General features: G+C 35.4%; 1 protein-coding gene across 1 annotated transcript; it reads right to left on the reverse strand.

Annotated features, from left to right (window-relative positions):
• Window positions 1–11,712: 11,712 nt before the first annotated feature.
• On the reverse strand, window positions 11,713–14,025 carry LOC102806516 (uncharacterized). The gene is made up of 6 exons (XM_078006207.2): window positions 13,895–14,025; window positions 12,937–13,101; window positions 12,487–12,543; window positions 12,221–12,358; window positions 11,978–12,103; window positions 11,713–11,828 (listed from the first exon to the last, which is right to left on the reverse strand). Exons 2-6 carry the CDS (start codon window positions 13,087–13,089, stop codon window positions 11,790–11,792), a joined length of 513 nt encoding a protein of 170 aa, XP_077862333.1. The 5' UTR covers window positions 13,090–13,101; window positions 13,895–14,025; the 3' UTR covers window positions 11,713–11,789.
• Window positions 14,026–22,719: the final 8,694 nt, after the last annotated feature.

A 22,719-nucleotide genomic window follows, 5' to 3' on the forward strand; every position in this document is an offset into this window, starting at 1 on the left:
TTACTCTATGCAGACCCAAATATTCCAATCAAAACACATCTGAAATTGTTTGATGCTATGGTTAAACCAATTTTACTCTACTGTAGCGAAATCTGGGCAAGCGATATTATTAATATGCACTCAACAGACTTGTTTAAACAATCCTTGCCTATGGAAAAATTACATCACAAAATGTGCAAGTACCTACTACAAGTAAACTGTAAAGCCACAAACTTGGCATGTTTACTTGAACTGGGAAGATATCCACTTATCATCTCAAGCATCAAACGTATGATTAACTACTGGCTGAAAATAAAACATATGGATGAAACCACTCTGATCTCTGAGGCCTACAAACTTGGCTCCAATTTGGACAAAGAAAACGTCAGTAATTGGACCACAGGCATAAAAAAATTACTGAACCTTTTGGAAATTAGTGATGTTTGCGAAATATGTTTGAGAAACACTGCACAGAAACAATGCATAATGACAATAAAGGCACTAATCACAAAAAAAAACTTCGTACCTACAGACAGCTGAAAACTGATTTTGCACTTGAAAAATACCTTGAAATTATTAAAAACCCCATCCACAGATCATCTATGACTAAACTGAGGATAAGTGCCCACATACTTCAGATTGAAGTTGGGCGATATCACAACATAGATGTCTTAAATAGAACATGCCTTGTCTGTGACTCCAATGAAATTGAAGATGAAGAACACTTCCTCTTCAATTGTAACCAGTACAAATTTGAAAGAGATGCTTTGTTTGAAAACGTAAACTTTCCGGTAATCTGAAAGCACTTCTCAATAACAAAAATTCTGAAACCGTCCAAGCAATTGCCAAGTTTATCAGCGACTGTTTCAATAAAAGAGAGAATTTCATGAAAAGCAATTTACCAGCTGCCTCAAAATAACACCAAAAAAATATTTATATAATAATATTTTCACAGTATTACTATTTATTTCTTTTTTATTATTATTATTACTTATGTATTTTATTGTTCCTTATATCCTTATTGTATTCTAATCTAGATCCCAGAAGGGATACGATATCAATAAAGATTGTTATTATACTTAGGTCTGTCAGTCACCAAACCATCACAAACATTATTCATTTTATTTGTTCAATATGAACTGTACACTGTAATAGTCGTCTTTTTGTGGAATACAAAACAAATATTATGTAGTTATGTTCCTAGCTGAACAGTGTTAAATACTCCACCAATTATACAAGGCAGGCCAACGAAATTCAACACCAACTACCTCTTTATATGCTTTATACTTCAGACTCTTCTTCGATTTCGATCAAATAAAACATACTAATAGAATTTCTGAATCATGTGCGACATGCCCTAATCAAGAGACAAAATTAACTCCCTGCAGTAAACATTTATTTACCTTTTACAGCAAAAGTAGGTATCTTACTGAAAACCTGACCAAGGCAATACTAGTGTCATGATTTATTTCCATTTGTCTAAAGATCGGTCATTGATACGACTTAATAGTTGAGTTCTAATGGACAGCTGGTTTATTTCATTTAACACATTTCTATAACCTGTCATCATTTAAGCTTATACGAGGTCCTGGACGGAACTTGACCCAGCGAATAAAACTAATTGCGATATGAACGTCGCCAATCTGACTACTATTTCTGACAGTTTGGTATTTGTAGTTAATTAATATAGTAGACGATTAATCAGTAGATATGACGTGTTCAATATTTCGTGTGATTGGCTGTATGATTGAAGGTTACGCATTATAGTCTTTATACTCCCCTGTGATTGGTTAAGTTTTGATGAGTAATAAACGAAGTTTTAGTCAGTGTGGTTAAGGTGCTCGACAAGACGGTCACGAAGCAAGAAAGTCTTAGAGACTTTTCTCAGGGCATTGTGTCTTATAGAGTACTCGACTGTCCGACTAAAGACGAGACGAGTCAATCAGAATACAATAATGATTACCATCATCAACAACGATAATGATGTCTTCATTTGGAAGGTCAAGTTCACTTTTTCAGTCACAGTAAACTCACTTTCCTGAAAACATTTCAATATAGACTGGTTCAAACAGTAATGTTATTATTAGCACTATGGTCACTTTTGACATGTTCTTCAGCTGTGGGTTCTAGTTGTTCCAATGAACTTGTTGTTCAACACGATGTTCTTGTACATTTTCGTTGAGTCTTGCTTCACTACTTCTTACTATTTGCTCCACTACTGGGGCCTTTTTTCATGATGCGGTGTACTATTCAGTTTAAAAGTCATTTCACCAGTTCTCTGTTCCATGCTTCTTAGGGATTGGTCAGTTACTTCGGCCTGGGGGGGGGGTCGGTGGATCAGTAGGGGGGGTCACCCTGTTTTTGGTATCATGTTTTCCAGAATTCACACACGCGCTCATGCATATATTTTTAAAAAATTTATTTCAGAACAAACGATAAAAAAGTTAATCATACAAATGTGTTCTTAATAATAACTATTACCTATATTGCCTATAAATTTGTTGATGCAAGAAATGTTATATGCTAAATATTTTGAGGTTAAAGTTGCCAAATAACTAACAGATTATGCAATGCGGCTAGAACCCCAATTATACAGTTTTAAACACATCCCAAGTCCATGTGCTGCTGATATCAGATTATTTTATTTAAAGTCTGAAGTCACTATTGTATAAGATATTTACTGGATTTATCCAATTATAACAGGAGACGGAAAGACAACACAGCAATTAGTACAAAGAGCAGTGACAGTTTTTGTTCAGCAAATCAAAAAAGTTAAATTTGTGAAAATGCTGATATATAAATTAAAATAAATGATGAAAAAATAAATAAATAGTTTTTTTTGTTTTTTTTTAACTTTTAAATATGCATATTTTGCTCTGTAAAATACCAAAATCCAACACAAATTTAAGCAAAAATCAAAGTTTCCTTTGTTTTCATAAACACAGACTGTGCTTCGGGTGTAAAGCTTTCCTGGTCTATAAGATATGAAAGATATTTTAAATCCAACTAAGTTTTCAAAGAGTTCAAACCGCCTAGATTCAAATCCTTTTTTCATATCTTATAAGGGCGATTATCGAGTAAGTACTTCACAGCTTTGCTTTTATTTACTATCTTTAGCAGAATAGATTTCCCTCCTTCCTGCAGCCTTTTCTGTAGTCATTTTTTGGCTTTATGCTTCCCCTCCCCTCCTAAGGTCTATTAAATGCAAACGCTAAAAAAATATGTCAAAATTATGGCAAACCATGATATTTTCAATGCACATATAATACATTTTGTAATCATGTCAGAGCCAAAACTGTTAATGTTTCTTTGTTTTTTTAGGGGGGGTCAGCATATTTTAAGTTTTAAAATATAATGTGGGGGGGGGGGTCACCCACTTTTTTTTATTTGATAGGGGGTGGGTCAACTGAGATTTACAGCTGGCAAAATGGAATCTGCCGACCCCCCCTAGGCCGAAGTAACTGACCAATCCCTTATTGGCTTCCTCTTATTGACCACTTGCAATCTTCTCCCCTAACTGTTATGGTAGTAAGGAAAGAACAAACAAGCAAATTTGAGATATTTCTCGTGTTGTAGCCACGCCCACCTATCCTGAAACGGTCGACTGTTTCCGGATTTCCGACTCATGCCGAAAGTGCGCCACCAAATGCCAAAATATAAGAGGAAGTCATACCCCTGAGCCGTAATAACACTGGTCATTCAGTATACTTTTAATTTTTTCGGTCGGCGTTTTTTTTCTTTTTTTTTGTCTGTTTTTAGATGTTGTGTTATGGGCAGTTGCAGTGAAACGTACAGTCATAGTGTAAGTATTCACACGTTTCTAATCGATCCGAAAGTGCGATATCAGTCATGGACCTTCCATGCATCAGTGGACGAAAGCCACTTAACCTCAGTTTCTTTTTTTTTTTGGAAAAACTGTCCTCGTTCATGAAAAAAAACAACTAGGTTTAAAGAGAAACGCCGACAACATAAACCTGGCGCAACACTTTTGAAAGAAATAGATTCCGGACCATAATCACCAAGGCGAATTTCAGAAGAGAGAGAGAGACGGCAAGTGTTTCAAATGAGTTGACTGTTTTTGCGATCTTTATCGTTATATAGAGACCATTTAGTCCCTGTTAAGTAAAGAGTAGCAATAATTTTGACAGTGACACGAAAACGAAGCGTCGGACAAACAGGAAATTACACAGCCCTTACACACTGCTAATTGTTTTCATTTTTGAAGGCTAAAAGTTTCTGAATCGTTTAGTGATTGGTGTTGAACGTCGAATTCACACCTCTGTTCTTTTTTTACCTCCATGCTTGCAGCTTGATCTGCGTAATAATTTATGAAATAAGAATCCGGGCTTGGTCAATGTGTTTTCACTAAATAAAGTTTTAATATGATGTTATAATTATGACAATTACGCCATGGATCACGCTAACTCGAATCCACTCTGAATTTATCTGTATGTGTGTCGATCTCGACTATTTTTGTTATTCAATTAAACGCCGCTTGTAACGCACTTGCCCTCGTCGTGACCCGACGCGTTCACCTATTTCAACAAAATTTCAATTTATTTCCACGCGGCTGTCATTTATTTAGTAACTGTGATTTGTCATTTTTTAATTATTTTATAGTGATCACTATAGTCTAATGTTTAGAATGTCAAAATATGTTCTCTTTTATTTTAATTTTGCTCAGACGATCGATGAAATAAAACAGTGTAGTGACGTGCCTCGTAACCTATTTTGTCCAGCGACAGTGTACAAACGTGCACCGGTGACGATCACGGTGACCAGCTACACCAGAACGGACATATTTCGCATCTACCTCAACCCCATGCAACAAAAATTGATACTATGTGTTCATTATGGTCCATTCCTCCTCGACGAACAAGTACATAAGTGATAATTTAGTCAAAGACGAGAAAACTCCACAAGAAATTTGCCTTATTTACACGTATCGGCAATGCAAGCTGCCATGCGACTTCCCCTTCTGACGTCACAAGGGGAATTTCTGTATGCAAATAAGAAGCTAATGAGGAGCCTCGTTTTAAAATACACAAAAATAAAGTTGCCGTAGATTGAGTTTAAATCACATTTTTTCACTTAAAAAAATAATTCATGCTTAGAAACATAAAAAATTAATAATATTTATGTGTCAATGGATAATTTTATGCGTGAAAATAGCAGCCATTTCACAGGCACTTTAAATGAATCTTTGAAAGATTAAACAAACTATCACTGCTATGTTTTTTCTTCCTTTCTACACTTCCTACGCTGTTTGACATCGGGTTGTATCTTTATTGGTATAATTACATAACAATATATGCCACTGGCACCGCTTAGTTTTCACAGTCGGGACACATTTACACAAATCGCACCCCGAATTTACTGCAGTGAGATGGTAATCACAGTCATGATTTCGATGTCGGTCATTCTGTCTTTCCTCAATCGAATGCAGTACAGTAACTGCTTTTAAAGCTATGGTATAAACAGAGCTCGTCCATTAAGGTGCTACAGGGTACTGACGCTGATCATGATCATATTCAGCACGCATCTCAGCAAAAGTTATGTTCCTCACCATGTGGTTCAATATCAAATGTCTTGAACTGCATATGCTTAGGTATTCACCATTTATTGCTATTCTGTAACTTGCACTGAAGATCACCCAGTCAATAAACGGATAATACGGATCTGCTATCATAGTATTACATTGAAGCAAGGTTTCGGAGAATGCTGGGTAATGTGGCGCTGTACAGATTTTACAATGATGGAGAATCATAATAATTTAAATGATAACTAGGCGAACTAAGAGACAAATTGAAAACGAAATACTCTTACGATTATTGATCACGTTGCATGAAACTAACCATATAAACTCTATCGGGCACACTATTTAGTACGGATACACTTGTGAACGTTTAACATAACTACAGCCATTCTTGGAGAATACAATAAAACATGTGGGATGCAGGGGTACGCTGTGATATATAGCTGCCGAATCTCTAAGCATTTGCATATGTCCCATATAAAGTACTATGCATATGTGAGGAATGAACGAAATCGGTCCAGAGGGCTCTGAAGTATGACTTGGACGAATAGACGGACGATTTCACACTCTACGCCTCGGTTCCCCATTAGCTATCGGTAACCAGGGATATTACGTCTAACGCAGGTGTATGCCGTCATTCTTTGTGCGTAGAACAAAGTAAAATTAGAGATATTACCAGCGCAGATAATTGTCGCCCGATTGCAATTATATCTGTTTCACCAAAGGTTTTTGAATATATATTGCTCGAGCGGTGTGACAAGTTTTGTTTTAAACCTACAGACAACCAGTTTGGTTTTAAAAAGATCTCTGTATTCTAATGTATTCATTCCCCATCATAATGGTCTTGGAAGCAGTGTTTGTGTGTGTTTTCGATCCGTGGTACATCGCGGCCATTTCACAATGTAATCTCATCCTTACAATTAATTAACTAAATATTTAGTATATTAGTCTTATTTGTGACTCGCTGTTAACATAACTCTGTACTATGGTATTGGTGATATATGAATTGGGTGCCATAGAATAGTACTTGATGGCCAACCAATCTAATCAAATATGTATTTTGCATTGTACGAGTGCAAAATAAGTTATTAGGAAATTAGGATATTAGTACCAGCTGTTTTATACGCATGCGCATTGGCCGATCCTTTCAACTGTCGTCATCTGTTTTGGGGCGTGTCTGGTCGATGTGAAATTGCTTCAGCCATTGGGTAACAGAATTACCACCTAGTGTATGTAAAGACCGCTGTAAAATGGCAGTAAAATGAATTTGCGCGGATTTTGCGCTGCCATTTTCTGAATGATTTTGGAGCAGTAATGGAAACCGACCATTTAATTGTCCAGAATATGATTTCAAATGGCTGAACTTATAGAGAAATCTCGTATTGGAAAGCATGTTTCCGGGAAGGAGAGGTATCGAGGTGGAGTGACGTGGTGAGCAGATTTCCTTCCCGGGACGCCGAGTTGGGCGTCGGTACCGAGGGGGAATATGGTGTCGAGCGACCAACATATTAAACCAAAATTAGAACTCGCGATACTGGTGCAGACGACTATGGTTAAACAACCATGGAAAATAAATGGCGGGACTTTGGTGTTGCACATTTAGCACTAAATTAAAAGACACGCCCACAGTTGATCATACACGATGTGCCGCCATCCAATGGCGAGATGAGCGGCTTCCTTTGTGCACAATCTACAGGAGTGAAACACGACGCACTTGCTAAGCCAGACCGTCTAGTGGCGCCCTACTATTTCATCAATAACCAAATATACTATTATCCTGTTCCCGAATTGGACATTTGTTTATTTGGAGTAATTTCCAATTCTACGCCAGGTCCTTAGTAATTAATGATTCCACGTATTGATTTGGCCGTTATTTGACAGACGTAAAATGCCATAATGTTAATTCGCGGAAATTTAAACACACTGATACTGATAGTGAATTACAAATTTGTGAAAAAACACTAAATTTGCTATCCCATAGAAATAATTGAAATCAAAATATTTGGCAATATATTAAGTTTTGCGCCGCATGCATACGATTGAATTATCATATAAAATGGGCCTAATATACTAATGTTGTATTTATTTAATTGTAAGAACGAGTTTACATCCTGGAATGGCCGCGATGTACCACGGATCGTTTTCTTGACGTGTTTAAGGTTTTCGACAGAGTGAATCCTTGGCCCTTATTTATTAAGTGTATTGAACAGAATGTCCCGGTGTATGTCATACGTCTTCTTGTGAATTGGCATTGTAACCAGTTGTACTGTGTTAGATGGGGAATTTCCAATGGAATTCGAAAAGTAATGTTTCCAGCACTGTTCAGTATTTATATGTATAATCTCAGTGCAAAACTTGGTGGCATGTCATAAGGTTGTCTTGGGGATACAATTGTAAACAATTTGAGCTAGGCAAATGAGATGTGTGTAATTGCGCCCTCAACATATTTGTCAGTTGATGAGCATGACATTATCTATAACTCAAACAAGTCTAAATTCATGCATTTCTATGGTCATGAACATTTGCCTACCAATAAATGTTGACTTTGCTGAGATAAAATCAATCGTGACTTGAAAGACAATGCGAACGTTTATTTTCAGAAACGTTTTTTTCTGTGTGGGCAAACATCATGCTACGTAAATTAAGGAACTATAGTCGTGATGTTAAACTAGTGTTATTTAAAACATTTTGTTCTAGCCTGTATCGCTGCCAGTTATTGTGTATGTATAGAAACTTTCGGGTCTGTTATAATACTTTCGTAAACTGAGGGAGGGGGGTACGCCCGTGACTAAATACATTGTTTGGGCCATGCTCAATAGTGATATGAGATGGAAGTCTGATTTAGTGTAGCATTGAACAAAAATAGTTTACTATAGTTTTCAAATATGAATGGTCTGTAATTTCATCTTTTTTCATATTTGTTTGTCTGAAATAAACCATAAATTTTCCACTCCATGTAAATATTGTATCAATTCCACCTCTATTATAAAATAAACTCATTTAGTATGCAGTGAGCAGAATGAATGAATGTATGTATGTGCTGTATGTATGAGCGCCCTCTAACGTTCAATCATTGGGTCACTGAACCGGATGTGGCGTCATAGTGCATTCACGACGTCGTCATTACTCGTACGTTTAAAAGAAACTTGAAAAAATGAACCAGTCTAATATATGATAACTTTTGATAATGTATTTAATTTGAGACGTCATAATTATTCAATCGTACCAATAGGATGGTATTAAATACTGTCTATTAACTACGTACATCTTCTGATACTCTAACACTGATGGTGATATGAATGACCCGCGGATTACCAAACCATGGTGTATTGTACAGTTTAATTTTACTGAATATGTTATACGTATATATTGCTGGGTTACATAATGATTATTTAATAGCGTAGTTACTGAATAGATTATACGATTGATGTAATATTCTGGTATATGTCCACAACTGTTCATTCACCGTACTGTCATGTGATGGTTCAATACTTAATAAAAATCGCAAAGAAATCAGCGAAACTCGGATCATCTGAAAATATACTTGAAATAATATTTCGTCATTATGTAATGATACATGGCTATGGTTTTACGAGTTATAATTATTATTTGGTATGCATATATAGTGGACAAGAGAATGATTAGATTGACAGTGTACTACTAATAGAAATAAACGACCTCATTTATCTGGAACGACATTATTGAAGGAGTTGCCCGTTATCATTTTAAAGTAAAACACAATCTCTTTTTGGTGTGTGTATGATACAAAAATGGCTATTTCATATATTTCCGAATTGATGTAAATCGAGTGAAACAGCTATAGTGTTTTTGTTTTTCAAGCTAGTGAAATCAAACTAATTAGACAGACCAGATGAGACGATCTGAGCATAAATATTATCTACTTTACATATTCACAGGTCACAAGGTATTCTTTCGCCTCATCCCAAAAAGTACCAATTTGTAAAAAATTTATTAACACTGGATTTAAACAAAAAAAACATGTTGTATATTATATATTAGCAATATGAATGTTAGTCTTTAAAAATTATATTTATATTCGAATAAAATCATGTTTTAGTTTTTATTGTTTAAATTTTTTTTCACTTATAATAACAAATAAAATTACAAAAAACTAAGAAGAGTGTCCTATTTAGCGAATTTATCACTTCATCATATTTGTTTAATAGTATGAATAACATCACTAATTATGATAAAGGCTCACTCATCAGGGCCTCAGTCCAAAGAGGGGTCGAACCGTGAAGGATTCCTATATTTAACAATGTGGTAACGATATCTGATGTTATAACAATTCCACCAATCACCAATTTGTGTTTTACCTTAACAAAAGCTCTTCATATTTGAATATTCTACAATATTATCATGCCTTTGTTTGAAAAAAGCGTGCTACACACGATCATATACGTCACGATGTTTGTGAGTATAAGAAACGACATTCACAGTGTCCATCTTGTTTATTTAAATAACAAAAACATTTGTTAGTTATAAATATGAACGACTTCAAGGAAAAGAATCGCCCCTAGAGACACTCATTAAAAAAGGAAATTATACCTTCACATTAAATTTTCAAAAACTGCCTTATAATCGTCCAATAACTGGCGGTAAATAAATTCAATATTAATGATGGTTTGAAATTTCTTTCTATCATATTATGTAACAAATTAAATAAAGCAGAATTTTAGTTTTAATACCAACCATAATTTTAAAGGATAATTTAGAGAAAGGGGTAAAGGAAAAGAAACAGTGTCGATATGTGCTATAAAATAATATAAATATAAATTGTATCATTATGTGTGCATCATCTATATTTAGCTTATAGAGAGAGCTAATAAACATACAATTGGAGTGTATGAATTTATAATAAATGTACACACATTGATGGTTTACATGATAAACATTTCTATTCATCATTTAATTCGAACATATCGTGTTTAATATTTCTTTCTCTGACACCAACCACCTACCAGCTTGTCAATTTCGATTATAAAATAACTAGATACCCACTTGAATTCGAATGTTTGTGGTGGTCAAATCACAAAATGTCATCTACAAAGTTGAAGCACATGGTCATAGTTGTCACAGTATGAGTGATACGAAACACTTCGACAAGAGAGACTGATTTATTTTTGTTGTTCAGATATGGGCACCGACAAAAAGTGAACAACACGGACCTGTGTGGACAGCATTTCGAAGACTGTGCGTATGATAAACACTATAGATGGTTTAGAAATTCAATTTATTTATTATGACAAATCGGAATCATCCCTAAACCCTCCTAATACTTGTCATGTATTGATTTTTTACAAATATTTGTAATTTTTCTTACACTGTTTCGTCTAATGGAAAACATCCCCTTGCGGTGGTTATGACATGTTACCTTCTTTGAGATGAACGATTTGATATATATTAGTAGTATCTCTAGTGTTTTTGTAACTATACATGTATTAGTATTTGTTAAAGATCTGCACATGGATTTACCCGTGGTCTGTGTATAAAAGCAATGTTAAAAGGTTTGTACAATTATTCTGGACCCATAATACGGGAAGGTGAATGTTTAAACACACTGAACACACTTCATTGCCTATTATATAATCTACTCAGTTATATAATCTATAATTATATAATCTACATCAAGTTTTGATGTCAACATACTCATACTGGTACAATAACAAAATGTCATGTATGAGATTGATGCCTTAGGTCATAGTGGCGACGATTTTTATTCAATGTCCTCTCAACCTTACCTCAAGGTTTTCTGTACATAGTCCATTGACAGTTATGATGAAAATGTATTACTGTTAAGTAAAACTCCTGTATTTTCTAAGGCAGTACTTATTGTGATCTACAAGTACTTGCTTTTATCAATGTGATATCCCTTCATTCTACATGGGGGAATATTGCAATATTGTTGTCAGCGTACCAGGCATCCATCATTATTTATTATAGTTTACATGGGTACCGATAGTTATAGGGACCTATTTGAATTTATTTTCCTGTACTTGAGTTTTGGGAGTAGACAAATGTATTACCGCCACATTGTTATTCTCATAAAAATAACGATATCACCATATTGTTTCATTTTTTTTAAAAATATTTAACTCAGTTTTCACTTCTTACTTTTCATCACAGTCACCTCTAACCTAGGATACATACAAATACAGATACTCATATACAACAGATGCAAGTAAATCTTTTTATTTATGCAAAATGTGTTATACATTAGCATAATCTATGAAGTAGTCACACAGTTCCAACTTTAGGGTAGCATTGCTTCTTTTTCAGTTTCGTTTGAGACCTAATCAACAGAAATATGACGAGTTACTATGTTACCAGTGTAAAGTCAGTGAATTTGAACATATACGTCTAGCTACGTAAATACGTTGATACAATTAAAGTCTTCTTTATCGTGTAGTCCTCTGTTTAAGCTGAATAACTTAGTAATACCTTATCATGTGTGCCTTGGTTGTCTTGGAAACAACAGCCACCACTTGTTGATGCTGTTACAATTGCAACAACAAATTCCACCAAAAGCAGGAAGATCATCACACCAAGAATTCCATAAACAGGACCCTGAAATTTGAAAGTGTTGATAGTTTAGAACATGTGAAAACAATGCATGGTTTATTGAATATCTAATGCCCATTAAAGAACAACTAATGTATTGTTTATACACACGAATCGACGTACCTTAGTAATCTGACAGACAGTACCACAATCAAAACTATTATAGACAGACGCAAATTGAGCCATAAGAACTGCCAAACCAATAAATAGTCCTGCTGCAAACAATGAGCTTAAAACAGACACCGTCACAACTGCTATTACCTATATAAGAACATAGCATCATCATCATCGTCATCATCATCATCATATCACCATGTTGTCTTCGACATTTGGATTATCAACTAATCGAATCTGACAATTCTCAATGATTCAGAATATTTTAAACTTACTAGTCCATCTTTTCGATATTTAGACAACAGCACCGCGAGGATTCCTGCTAAGGCAAACTGATCAATTATGCAATTATTAGACAATGAGACTGGTGTAGACGGAACATTTTTTACTTGGTCCTAGCTTTTTTATTCAAATTAAACACAAATAGCAAATGTTTAAAAGTGTCACAAATCGATTATGAAATTATTAGACAGTGAGACTTGTGTCTATGCCATTAGTTTTGTATAGACTAGACATCCTTATTTTTATTATTTTTTTCAACTTAAACACAAATAGAAAATGTTTGATTTAAGTGTCACAAACTGACTTTTAGCGTTATCTCGTGATAATATGATAGATATGCACACAAATAGAACAAACGATTTCAATAAACAACATTTAGTGTCGCAGTTGTATTTTATATGTAAACTTCATAAAATTAGAAACTACATTAAACGCACACTTACACAGATCCCTATTACGATAGGGGCCGAGCCATATTTGAATCCAATGTACAATGAGGTAACAATACCAAATATTATAATCAATCCAGAAATCACCAATTGCGTTATTCCCAAACCTATTATCAACCTGTGTGGATACGACTTTCCAAACGCCATGTCAGAGGTAATCTGTGAAAATCAAACAATTACTATCTAAATTCACTTTCTGTTAATTTAAATAAGAAATAACTTTTATAACGTTTATATATTTTCATTCAATGATGTAGCTTCAAGTTGATAGACCATTATGGCGTGAAAACATATAATGTGCAATAGTAAATCATGCATACGTCTTCATTATTATTTCATTAAACAAAAGTTATATTTGAATAAAATAAATTTTACGTATTCCAATATTTTCTTTTGATCAAGAAGTAATATTAAACATAATATACTCAGAGTTGTTCACTTCTCAACAGTTTGGCCGTTAGTGAAAATTTGCCTATTGTTTCAAATTCGTCTTATAACCAAGGCTGTGTATTGATGAACATGTTCTGTATAATTTTCATATCAAATCCTAAATGCAACACGAAGTTGATTTTTTATTTTAGTGGATTTCAAGTGATGTGTGATACAGTACTGTGAAAAAATATTTAAAACATGAATGTTAGCAGAATAATATGTACCATTATGTCTATATATTCTATATTTAGCTTAGAAACGAAAAGATTATACATTTCAGTAATGTATGCAGACTTATTTGCATACAAATATACTGAATAATATATATTTGGTATATTTGAGAATTTGTATTACAAACAGTAGAATAGGCCTCCCTATTATTTCTCAATTTAATTCTAGTGCAAAGCTGCCAATTAGTTTCCCATTTTCATTTGTATATAGCAATTATGTCTGCCAACCAATGATATTTCTTCATATATGATTAATAACATGTATCATTAATTAATTACAACATTCTTACCTTATAGTATGCTGTATTAATATATACTTGAAATTCAGCACAATAAATGCTGTCGATGTAGTTGTGCTATACGTCAGACGACGTGGGTTGTGAAACCTGGTATGAAATATTGGTATAACCTTTGACCTTATTATCACCACCACCTGACGATAAGAGTATTTACGTCACACGTTGAGTATCACGTGATGTTTGCAATAAATACATTTTGGTGATAACCACCTTGTTTAAAGTAATACACTACTTTTATTGTAACAAACAAACAATCAAGTAATATATTAGCTAATGTTATGTGTTAATAAATTAATACTAATCTATCCATCTAAATGTTGTCTTTTCATACAAACAATGAGTATTTCCAGTTAAGTTAGCTTTGGAATGAATATGTTGGACCTCCTGCACTGTTTTCAAATAATTTGATACATGTTTATATTTGTCTTTATGGGCATCAAATTATATAATTTAAAATAGTTATTATCATTTTCTCTTTTTTTTCTTGAGTGGGTGGGTGGAAACGCTGTTCGAATTCAAGTTTTTTTTAAAATCACTTTATCTTATAATCATGTTATTTGGTATTGTTCCTTTTATCAAAACTGATTTTAGCTATATTGTTAATACTACTATAATGCATTTGTCACACGCAACGTAATATTACCGTAATTGGTATAGTACAGGTGTGATGGTTCAAATACCAAAATGGCAACAGTAACAGAAAGACTTCCCTGGCGGCGATGATAAAATACGAACACGAAGCCAACAGATGAGGTTTCAACTGGTACTGGTATTATTATACTCTGCAAACATCAAGTACAATAACGCGGTAAAACTCCACTACTCCAATGACTAGATACTTAAACTCCAATACAATTCAACGAGATCTCCGATCTGAACTCAGTGCTGAACACTCCCCTATATATACACCCCTGTCTATAAATAGACCATTACATCAGCATATATAATGAGTCTGGAACTTACTACAAATTTCTAGAATGTTCCATTACCTTTTATTGCCTCCTACAATGTTCTATTACCTATTCAACCAGTTTATAAAAACAATCTAGAATATTCCACCCAGATACAGTACGGTTCTAGAACATTCTCAGTGACACGGAAGTGGTAAATAAGTCGTATGCGACAGCATTTGAAAACATATGCAAGTTACACATTATAGAAATTAAAATGGTCAACAGTATATCAGTAAGCTTGTAATTCCAAAAATTGATTGTATTTATCTTGATTAGATTTGTCATTTTTATTCTTTTAAAAACCAAACTTTTTTTCTACCAAAAGCGAAATTGCGCTACATTTAAATGTACTTTGACTTTGTATCTACTTTTATGTAGGCCTATACCTACCTCTAAGTGGCTATATAACAATCAATTTAGAACAGAGAGCTTGCCATGCCGAACATCTTTCTCGAGCTTTTTTTTCTCTTGGCATTTTGCCTCTCTTTGGTATACAATGTCATGTCCGTTTGCCTCTTTGTTTTTTTGCCCTTTTGTGTTTTGGGGCACTTGTGTGTTTTTCTGGAAATTGTTGTAGATGACTGCTGTTCAAAAACTATTACCTTGTGCGATTGATTCTAGATGCATTTTCCTAGACAAAATTAACAATAATTCTTGTAATGTTGAGTCAATTTAATATAATTTCCTGAAATGTAAGAGGTTTTGGGAACCAAAAGAAAAGAAAGTCTGTCTTTGACTGGCTAACAATTAACAAATCTCAGATCATTTTCCTCCAGAATACGCACACAGTCGAGAAAGATGAGCAGGTTTGGACAGATCAATTGCCTGGTCATTGCATATTTTCGCATGGAAATTCATTGAGTAGAGGCCATCATCTTTCGTAATCTTCAGGATTATACAATACAATTAGCCACAACAGATTAAATCGGAAGAGTCATTATTATCGCAGTGGATATTATGGGTAAGCCTTGTGCCAGGCGACAGTTCCGGACATTGGGTATCACTGTTGTCTCTCCTGATTTTTTTCTTGTGCTAGTGACGACGCATAGTGCATTTTGCCACAGAAGTCATATTCATGTTTGGGACTACATGACAGGGCTGTGCGGCCATCTCTCTGTCAAATGGCAATTTGTAATGCGCTATGCTGGCGTCAACCAGGCCCAGTCGAACACAAGCACCTGCAGACCTTAACCAAGGTTCCCCCAAAGTCGCATTCGTTAGTGAATGAATCTCGGCCAGTGGAATTGGCCTTCCCATTGAGTCTGTGGCACACTCACCAAGGGTAGGGGTCGACCCTTTGATCTTCAGCCTAAGGTAGGATATGAACTTGGGTCTACCGATCATTAGTCTAATGCGACAACCACTATGCTACCAGTGACAGTGTCTTATGCACCAAACAATGAAACCGATCATGTTCTCTTTTTGGAACCATTATTTCTTTACTTAATTATATTACTATTCAACCTGACAGTGAATTTATTTGGGGAGGGAACCATAATTTTACATCAGATATTCTTCAAAATAGTGTCGGTAACCCGACACTTTGGCGTAACTCACTCCCAAAATTTGAGTATATATGCTCAGAACTTGATTCGATTGACATCTGGCAGCTGCGTAATCCCAGCACTAAGCGTTTTACTTGGGGCGCCTTAGACCCAGGCCTATACAGAGCCGTTTTTTAGTTAGTATCTCGATCCAATTAGCAGTGAGTGTCACAGACATTCTGCCATTCTGCTATAACTTTAACCTTTGGTGATGACCAATGTACGTTGTACGTTAAAGGCGGCGTTTAATTGGATAACAAATATAGTTAAGAGCGACACACATACGGATACATTCAGAGTGGATTGGAGTTAGAGTGATTGTCATAATTATGACATCATATTGAAAATTTACTTGGTAGAAACACATTGACAGCCCAAGCGTGGATTCTTATTACCAAACGCTTCAGCGTGGTATTAAGAATTTGTTTTCAGGGGTGGGTGATACCAAGGTGGACAATGGTTGCACATATGCGGGTAATTCCTGGAATTGCAATAGAGAGGGTTCCGGTCAAAATACAATATATAGTGTTTTCATGTTTCGTCTGATATTTCTGTGGTATTCTGCTTCTGTAACTAATGCAAGATTTGTTCTGAAATTTAGTGTATTGTGTGCACTCAAGGGTTATTCGTTTTTTGCTGAAAACATCCCTATTTTTTAATTGCAGAGTCGAACTAGGTTCACTCCCACTGGGAAATATGCATTGTCGATTGAATGAGAGCTAATTAATTAAAGTATACTGGTTTGAAAATGTTGAATTTGCATGATTTGCGATGTTTTTTTTTTTACTGGAACGCCCCTCATGGTTGATCCCGGGTTTGATGGAGAATGTAACAGCGCACCTCGTGATTCGTTTGAATACAATGGTGAAGGATTGGCAGATAGGACGTAGTTTAAATTAAGTTAAAAGTTTCTCCACAGAATTGCGCATTGGCAAGCATGCCGTACAACTGCGGTACTCCACTGACGGAATGACTTTTGTCGACAGCAGTCGTTGCTGAGCTGCACGCTACAACTTCGCTTCATCTCGTGATGTTACTTCCTATCCGTGGATTGAATGAATCTTGATTACCGGTTAAAATGCTCATTTGGCGTTGGTAATCTTTATGTTGAACTTGGTAACGCCGCAACGTCGCCATCAGAAGCCTCCTGGTACTTCGATGTTGATGGTTGTGCCTCCATGGCAATCGTTAATTTTGCTGCGGGGGGGGGGGTCTTCCGAGAGCCCTTCAGGGTTTATAAAACTCAGTTTCCAGGTGGTCAACATACATCAAATTCTCCGCTCAAAAACAGCTGTTACACAAGACTGGTTACAAACCACATCGAGGTCACGGCTTGGTTAGCCTTGCTCAAGTGGTTGTTGACAAAATGCTGAACAGGCCACGCCTCCAACTGTGCCGTGCGTCCGGGCAAACCGTTAGGAATTCCTAAATGGAGTCAATTTGTGTAGTTTTCTTGATTTATTCTGCAGATATCGGTAAAATGTAGGTAAGGCTTGGGCGAAATTCGAAGTAGCAACTAATATTCTTCAACCTGGTATTTTTTTAGATTTTATTTTTCATTCTTTTCGTCTGTTTTTTCGAGTTTAGAAAATGTTAGCTGGCTGGAGCCTTCATCCCTTGTCTATTTCTTACACTATATACCAGCCGATACCCCCCCCCCCCCGCTCATAGAGACTGCGTACTACAGTTGATTATAGTTCCTGGGCTCCCTGTGGTAGGACATTAACGTGAAGCTAACGTCGGTTTATAACTAAAACCGGGCACCGTAAACGAAGTTCGCAAAAAAACATCCAGTCTTTAGAAGTCACTTTATTTTATTGATAGGACGTATTCTGCTGTTAAATTTATTATTCCAACCGTTTTGCGATAGTATTTTTCAGATTGGGGGCAGCATTTACATTCCATTCAAAGTTGCGTTGGGATTACGTTGATACAGTGTAACATTGTCGGCGCCGGTGATCTCCTACCGGTGTGCAACGTAGCCAAAATAAAAGGCATGATCATTTGCACTCTACTATTACAAGACTGGTATGAGGTAATACATTTGCGGCGAAAGTATTCAAAAAACAGTTTTTGGCTGTTGCCATGGTAGTGGTGGACCAGGATTGTTTTTTTTTCAATTAATGACGGTACGATCTGCCTGTTAAGTATGAACAAAAACAGCCAAGCCAAAAAAAATCATAGAGGAGTTAAAAGCCGTTGCTGGTAAAAACTTTGGGGTCAATTTTCTTAATAATGAAAATAGACAAACAATTTTGTTTGCCCACACTCAAGCCGAACAGAATGAGCTACGTCCGTGCTTTTTAATCATAGAAATGTAGGGTGTGATACATTTGGCGCAAAGATATTTAAAAAATCAGTTTTTAACTGCTGGCGTAGAAACGGTGGGCCATTTGTTTTCAGATTGTAAAACCTAACTAGAGTGAAGGTGTGACTTGCCTGCCAAGTTTGAACCAAATCAGCCCAGGCTAAAAAATCACAGAAGAGTTAAAAAGCCATTTCTGGTGAACAGTTACCCCAACTTTGGGGTCGAATTTCTCATTAATGATAAAAGATATCAAAAATTCAAATAGTAACTTTGTGCTGCCACTCAAGCTGAGTAGAATGAGCTATGTCTGATGTGTTGTATCCTAAATTTATAGAAGGAGATACATTTGGCCATTTGCAAAATAGTTTTAGTAAAATAAGCGACTGTCTAAAAGTACCATTACTGTTGTTCAAATTTTATTTCACTCGGCAAGTATATTCATGTACCCCAAGAATAAAATATCGTAATTTTAAATATTGTTTATTTCTGGTATGTTTTGAAAAACGCTACTACTAAACGGACTACTTCGTTTGCTCTCAGACCTCACTTGCTTCTGTGGTTTGAAAATACTAGTACCGATTTTGATTTCAGCAACGAATCAAAATAAACTGCAGTACATATGTAATAATGTGGAATACTTCATTTTCACTGAAAACATTTTTCCGCTAAAATAAATTCCAATGAAAATGCCATTTCCCTCATACACTATTGAGACTTGACACAGCGTAGTAAAAATTAGATCCACACGTAATGCTTGAAAACTTTTCAGTGAAAATAAATTAAGTGAAATTCTAAGAGACTTCATGAGAGTTGGAAATGAACAAATTAAATGACACCCATTCCTACTCCTCCACATACACTACACCCCCAAAACATCCTTTCACTAGTGTATTCTATTTGACTTCAGGAGAAAATGAAATAACAAATTATATGACAATAAACGTAATTATAATTTCAGCCTCTAGCCTGATTTAATAAACTACCTCGTCTTTGTGCCAACTTGAAGTTATTCAATGCCTACACCAGTGACTTCAAAATCTATGTTTCAATTCCAGGAATTGTACTTGCTATTAATTGCATGGGAGTGCCAGTCTTTTATTTTCTATGAATGTCAATTTCTTGCGATTATTCGGAACATGCAGCTGTAATCACAGACCGTCTAGGTGCTATAACTAAATCCTTGTATAAGCACCGGTTAGGCAGGCTTGAACTATGCATGTGAAGCCAGCTGAAAGGTATATTTAATCTTATAGATTTCTCATAGTTTGGTAACTATTTGCTGCAAATGCAACACAATTCAATATGAAAATATTTCTCACACAGCATTCTGCAGGTTACTTGTTCCATAAATTATTACGCAGATCAAGCTGCAAGTAAAGGTAACAGAAGTGTGAATTCGACATTCAAATCCGATCACCGAACAATTCAGAAACTTTTAGCCTGCGAAAATGAAAACAATTAGCAATGTGTAAGGGCTGGGTAATTTCCTGTTTGTCCGACGCGTCGTTTTCGTGACACTATCAAAATCACAAACTGTACAGTGAAGTATAGCAAGTCAAATGCAGTTGACAGGAAACACAAAATACTTGATTTAGAAAATAAACTATCGGAATTAGATAAATCGATGTCAACCCATCCAACTATTAATATTCAAAATGAGCTCGAAAACACAGAAAAACAATTACAGGGGAATATATGTGCATTACAAACGGAGCAATAATCCGTTCCCGTACAAGCTGGTACAAACAGGGCGAAAACAATACAAAATTGTTCTTGGGTCTTGAGTGCCATAATGCAAAAAAATCCCAAATTCCTATGCTAATTTACAGCAACAACAGATCTCTACATAATGCAAATGATGTTCAAGCAGAAATTAAATATTTTTCTGGTAATTTATACCGCAGTAGGCGGATAAATCAATTAAATATGGACAATTTATTTACAACCCACTCCAAACTAAATTCCATGGAAAAAGATTCATGTGAAGGCTCCATCACAATGAACGAGGCGTTTGAAGTGTTCGCCAAACAATAAAGCCCCAGGTAATTATGGATTAAGTCCAGAATTTTACCGCACATTTTGGTCTCTAATTGGAGAAATTGTCTAAATCCCCTCAATGCTGCATATATACGCGGTAAACTTAGCACCAGTCAACAAAAAGAGGTTATCACGCTCATCGAAAAATAGGGAAAGATAAAAGATTTATCAAAAACAGGAGACCAATAACCTTACTTGATACTGATTACAAAATTGCCTTAAAATGCATTGCACGAAGACTTGGTAAAATTCTTCCTAAAATTGTTAATGAAAGGCAATCATCCTTTATTACGGGTAGATCAGTTGGGACTGTGTACGCCTTATTGAATCAATTATGCATTACACCAAAGATACTAATCAACCAGGAATACTTATAGCCATTGATTTTCAAAAGGCTTTTGATAGCTTGGAATGGGATTTTATTTTCCACTATCTTAACATTTTCAATTTTGCCCCTTCCCTTATTAACTGGATCAAATTATTTTACAATAACCCCTCCAGTTGTGTGATGGACCGAGGTCTAAGCACTGGTTATTTTAATATTAGAAGGGAAGTTAGACAGGGTGACCCGATTTCGCCCGCCCTATTTATTTTGAATTTTGAATTCACTGCGATGTGATGATTCTATTCGTGGAATTCAGATCCAGGGCAAGGGGATTAAGTATTCAGCATTTGCTGATGATCGATCTAACCTGCTTTCTCTCGGACAAACTTTCCTGCATTAATTTGTTCACTCTCCTTAAGAAGTTTCAGACATATTCAGGGTTACACGTAAATGTTGACAAAACAGAGGCAATGTGCCTTGGGTGCTAGAGGTCTCGTACGGATAAACCATTTGGGGTTCTCTGGCCATCAACTCCAATCAAAATTGTTGGTATATATTTTTCTTACAGGTACGAGAGTGCCTATCTACTAAATATGGAAGCTCCTATTGACTCTCTTAATAAATATTTGTATATTTGGTCCTCTCGTAGTCTGAGTCTAATTGGCAAAATTCAAATTATTAAATCTCTTGTTATTTCAACATTACTCTAAATATTTAATTTCATATATGTCAAATGGCGGATATTACAAAAATAAATAATACACTTCCTGGATTTATTTGGAAAGGCCCAGACAGAATTGCACGTACCACTTTCATTGGGGATGTTGGCCAGGGAGAGCTAAACATGCTGGAAATATTTGCTTTTTAACACGCTTTCAGAGTTAAATGGATCCAGCGCCAAAAATGAATCATCCCTGGAAACATTTGTTATCATACTATCTACTTCTGCTTGGTGGTCTTTTAATCTGTAGATGTAATTACAAAATTGATCTATTGCCTATTACTTTACCCCCTTTCTATCACAGTCTATTGTGCAGTTGGTGGAAATTACAATCCCAGCAACCAGTTCAAACAGTTGCAAACAATATAATTTGGAATAATGCCAACATTATCATTGATAACAAGCGTGTGTTATTTAGTTTTCATTTTAAAGGGCATTGTTTATATCTCGGACCTTTTTATTTCAAATGGGAAAGTAAAAAATGGGCACAACTACAAATTTGGTTTACTCCCAGACAATATCTCCTTTGGCACGGCATAATTTCTGCTATACCACCAGAATGGAGAGGCTGTACCTTTTTTGTTAGAACAGAAGTGCCTATTGGTCTGTACATCAACAACCTATTTTGTCCACTGAATACGGTAACATTTAAAGTAATACAGAGTGCTCTATCATGTCTTTATTTTATTTCACTAAAAAGTAAAACTTATTTTCAGCAGTTTTTTCAAATAAATGAAACTATTTTCAAGTTACCATTTAGAGTTACCATTGAATCAAAACTCCAAGAATTCCAGTGGAAACTAAATCACAATGTTTTATATACGAATACTATGCTTCACTATATGAGACCACCACTCGTGACCTCTGGCCTTTGTTCTTCTTGTCATAATAGCGATGAAACACATTTATTCGTTACATGCAACTGTGT

Source organism: Saccoglossus kowalevskii, chromosome 12, assembly GCF_978046115.1.
Source record: "Saccoglossus kowalevskii chromosome 12, keSacKowa6.1, whole genome shotgun sequence".
Taxonomy (NCBI): Eukaryota; Metazoa; Hemichordata; class Enteropneusta; family Harrimaniidae; genus Saccoglossus; species Saccoglossus kowalevskii.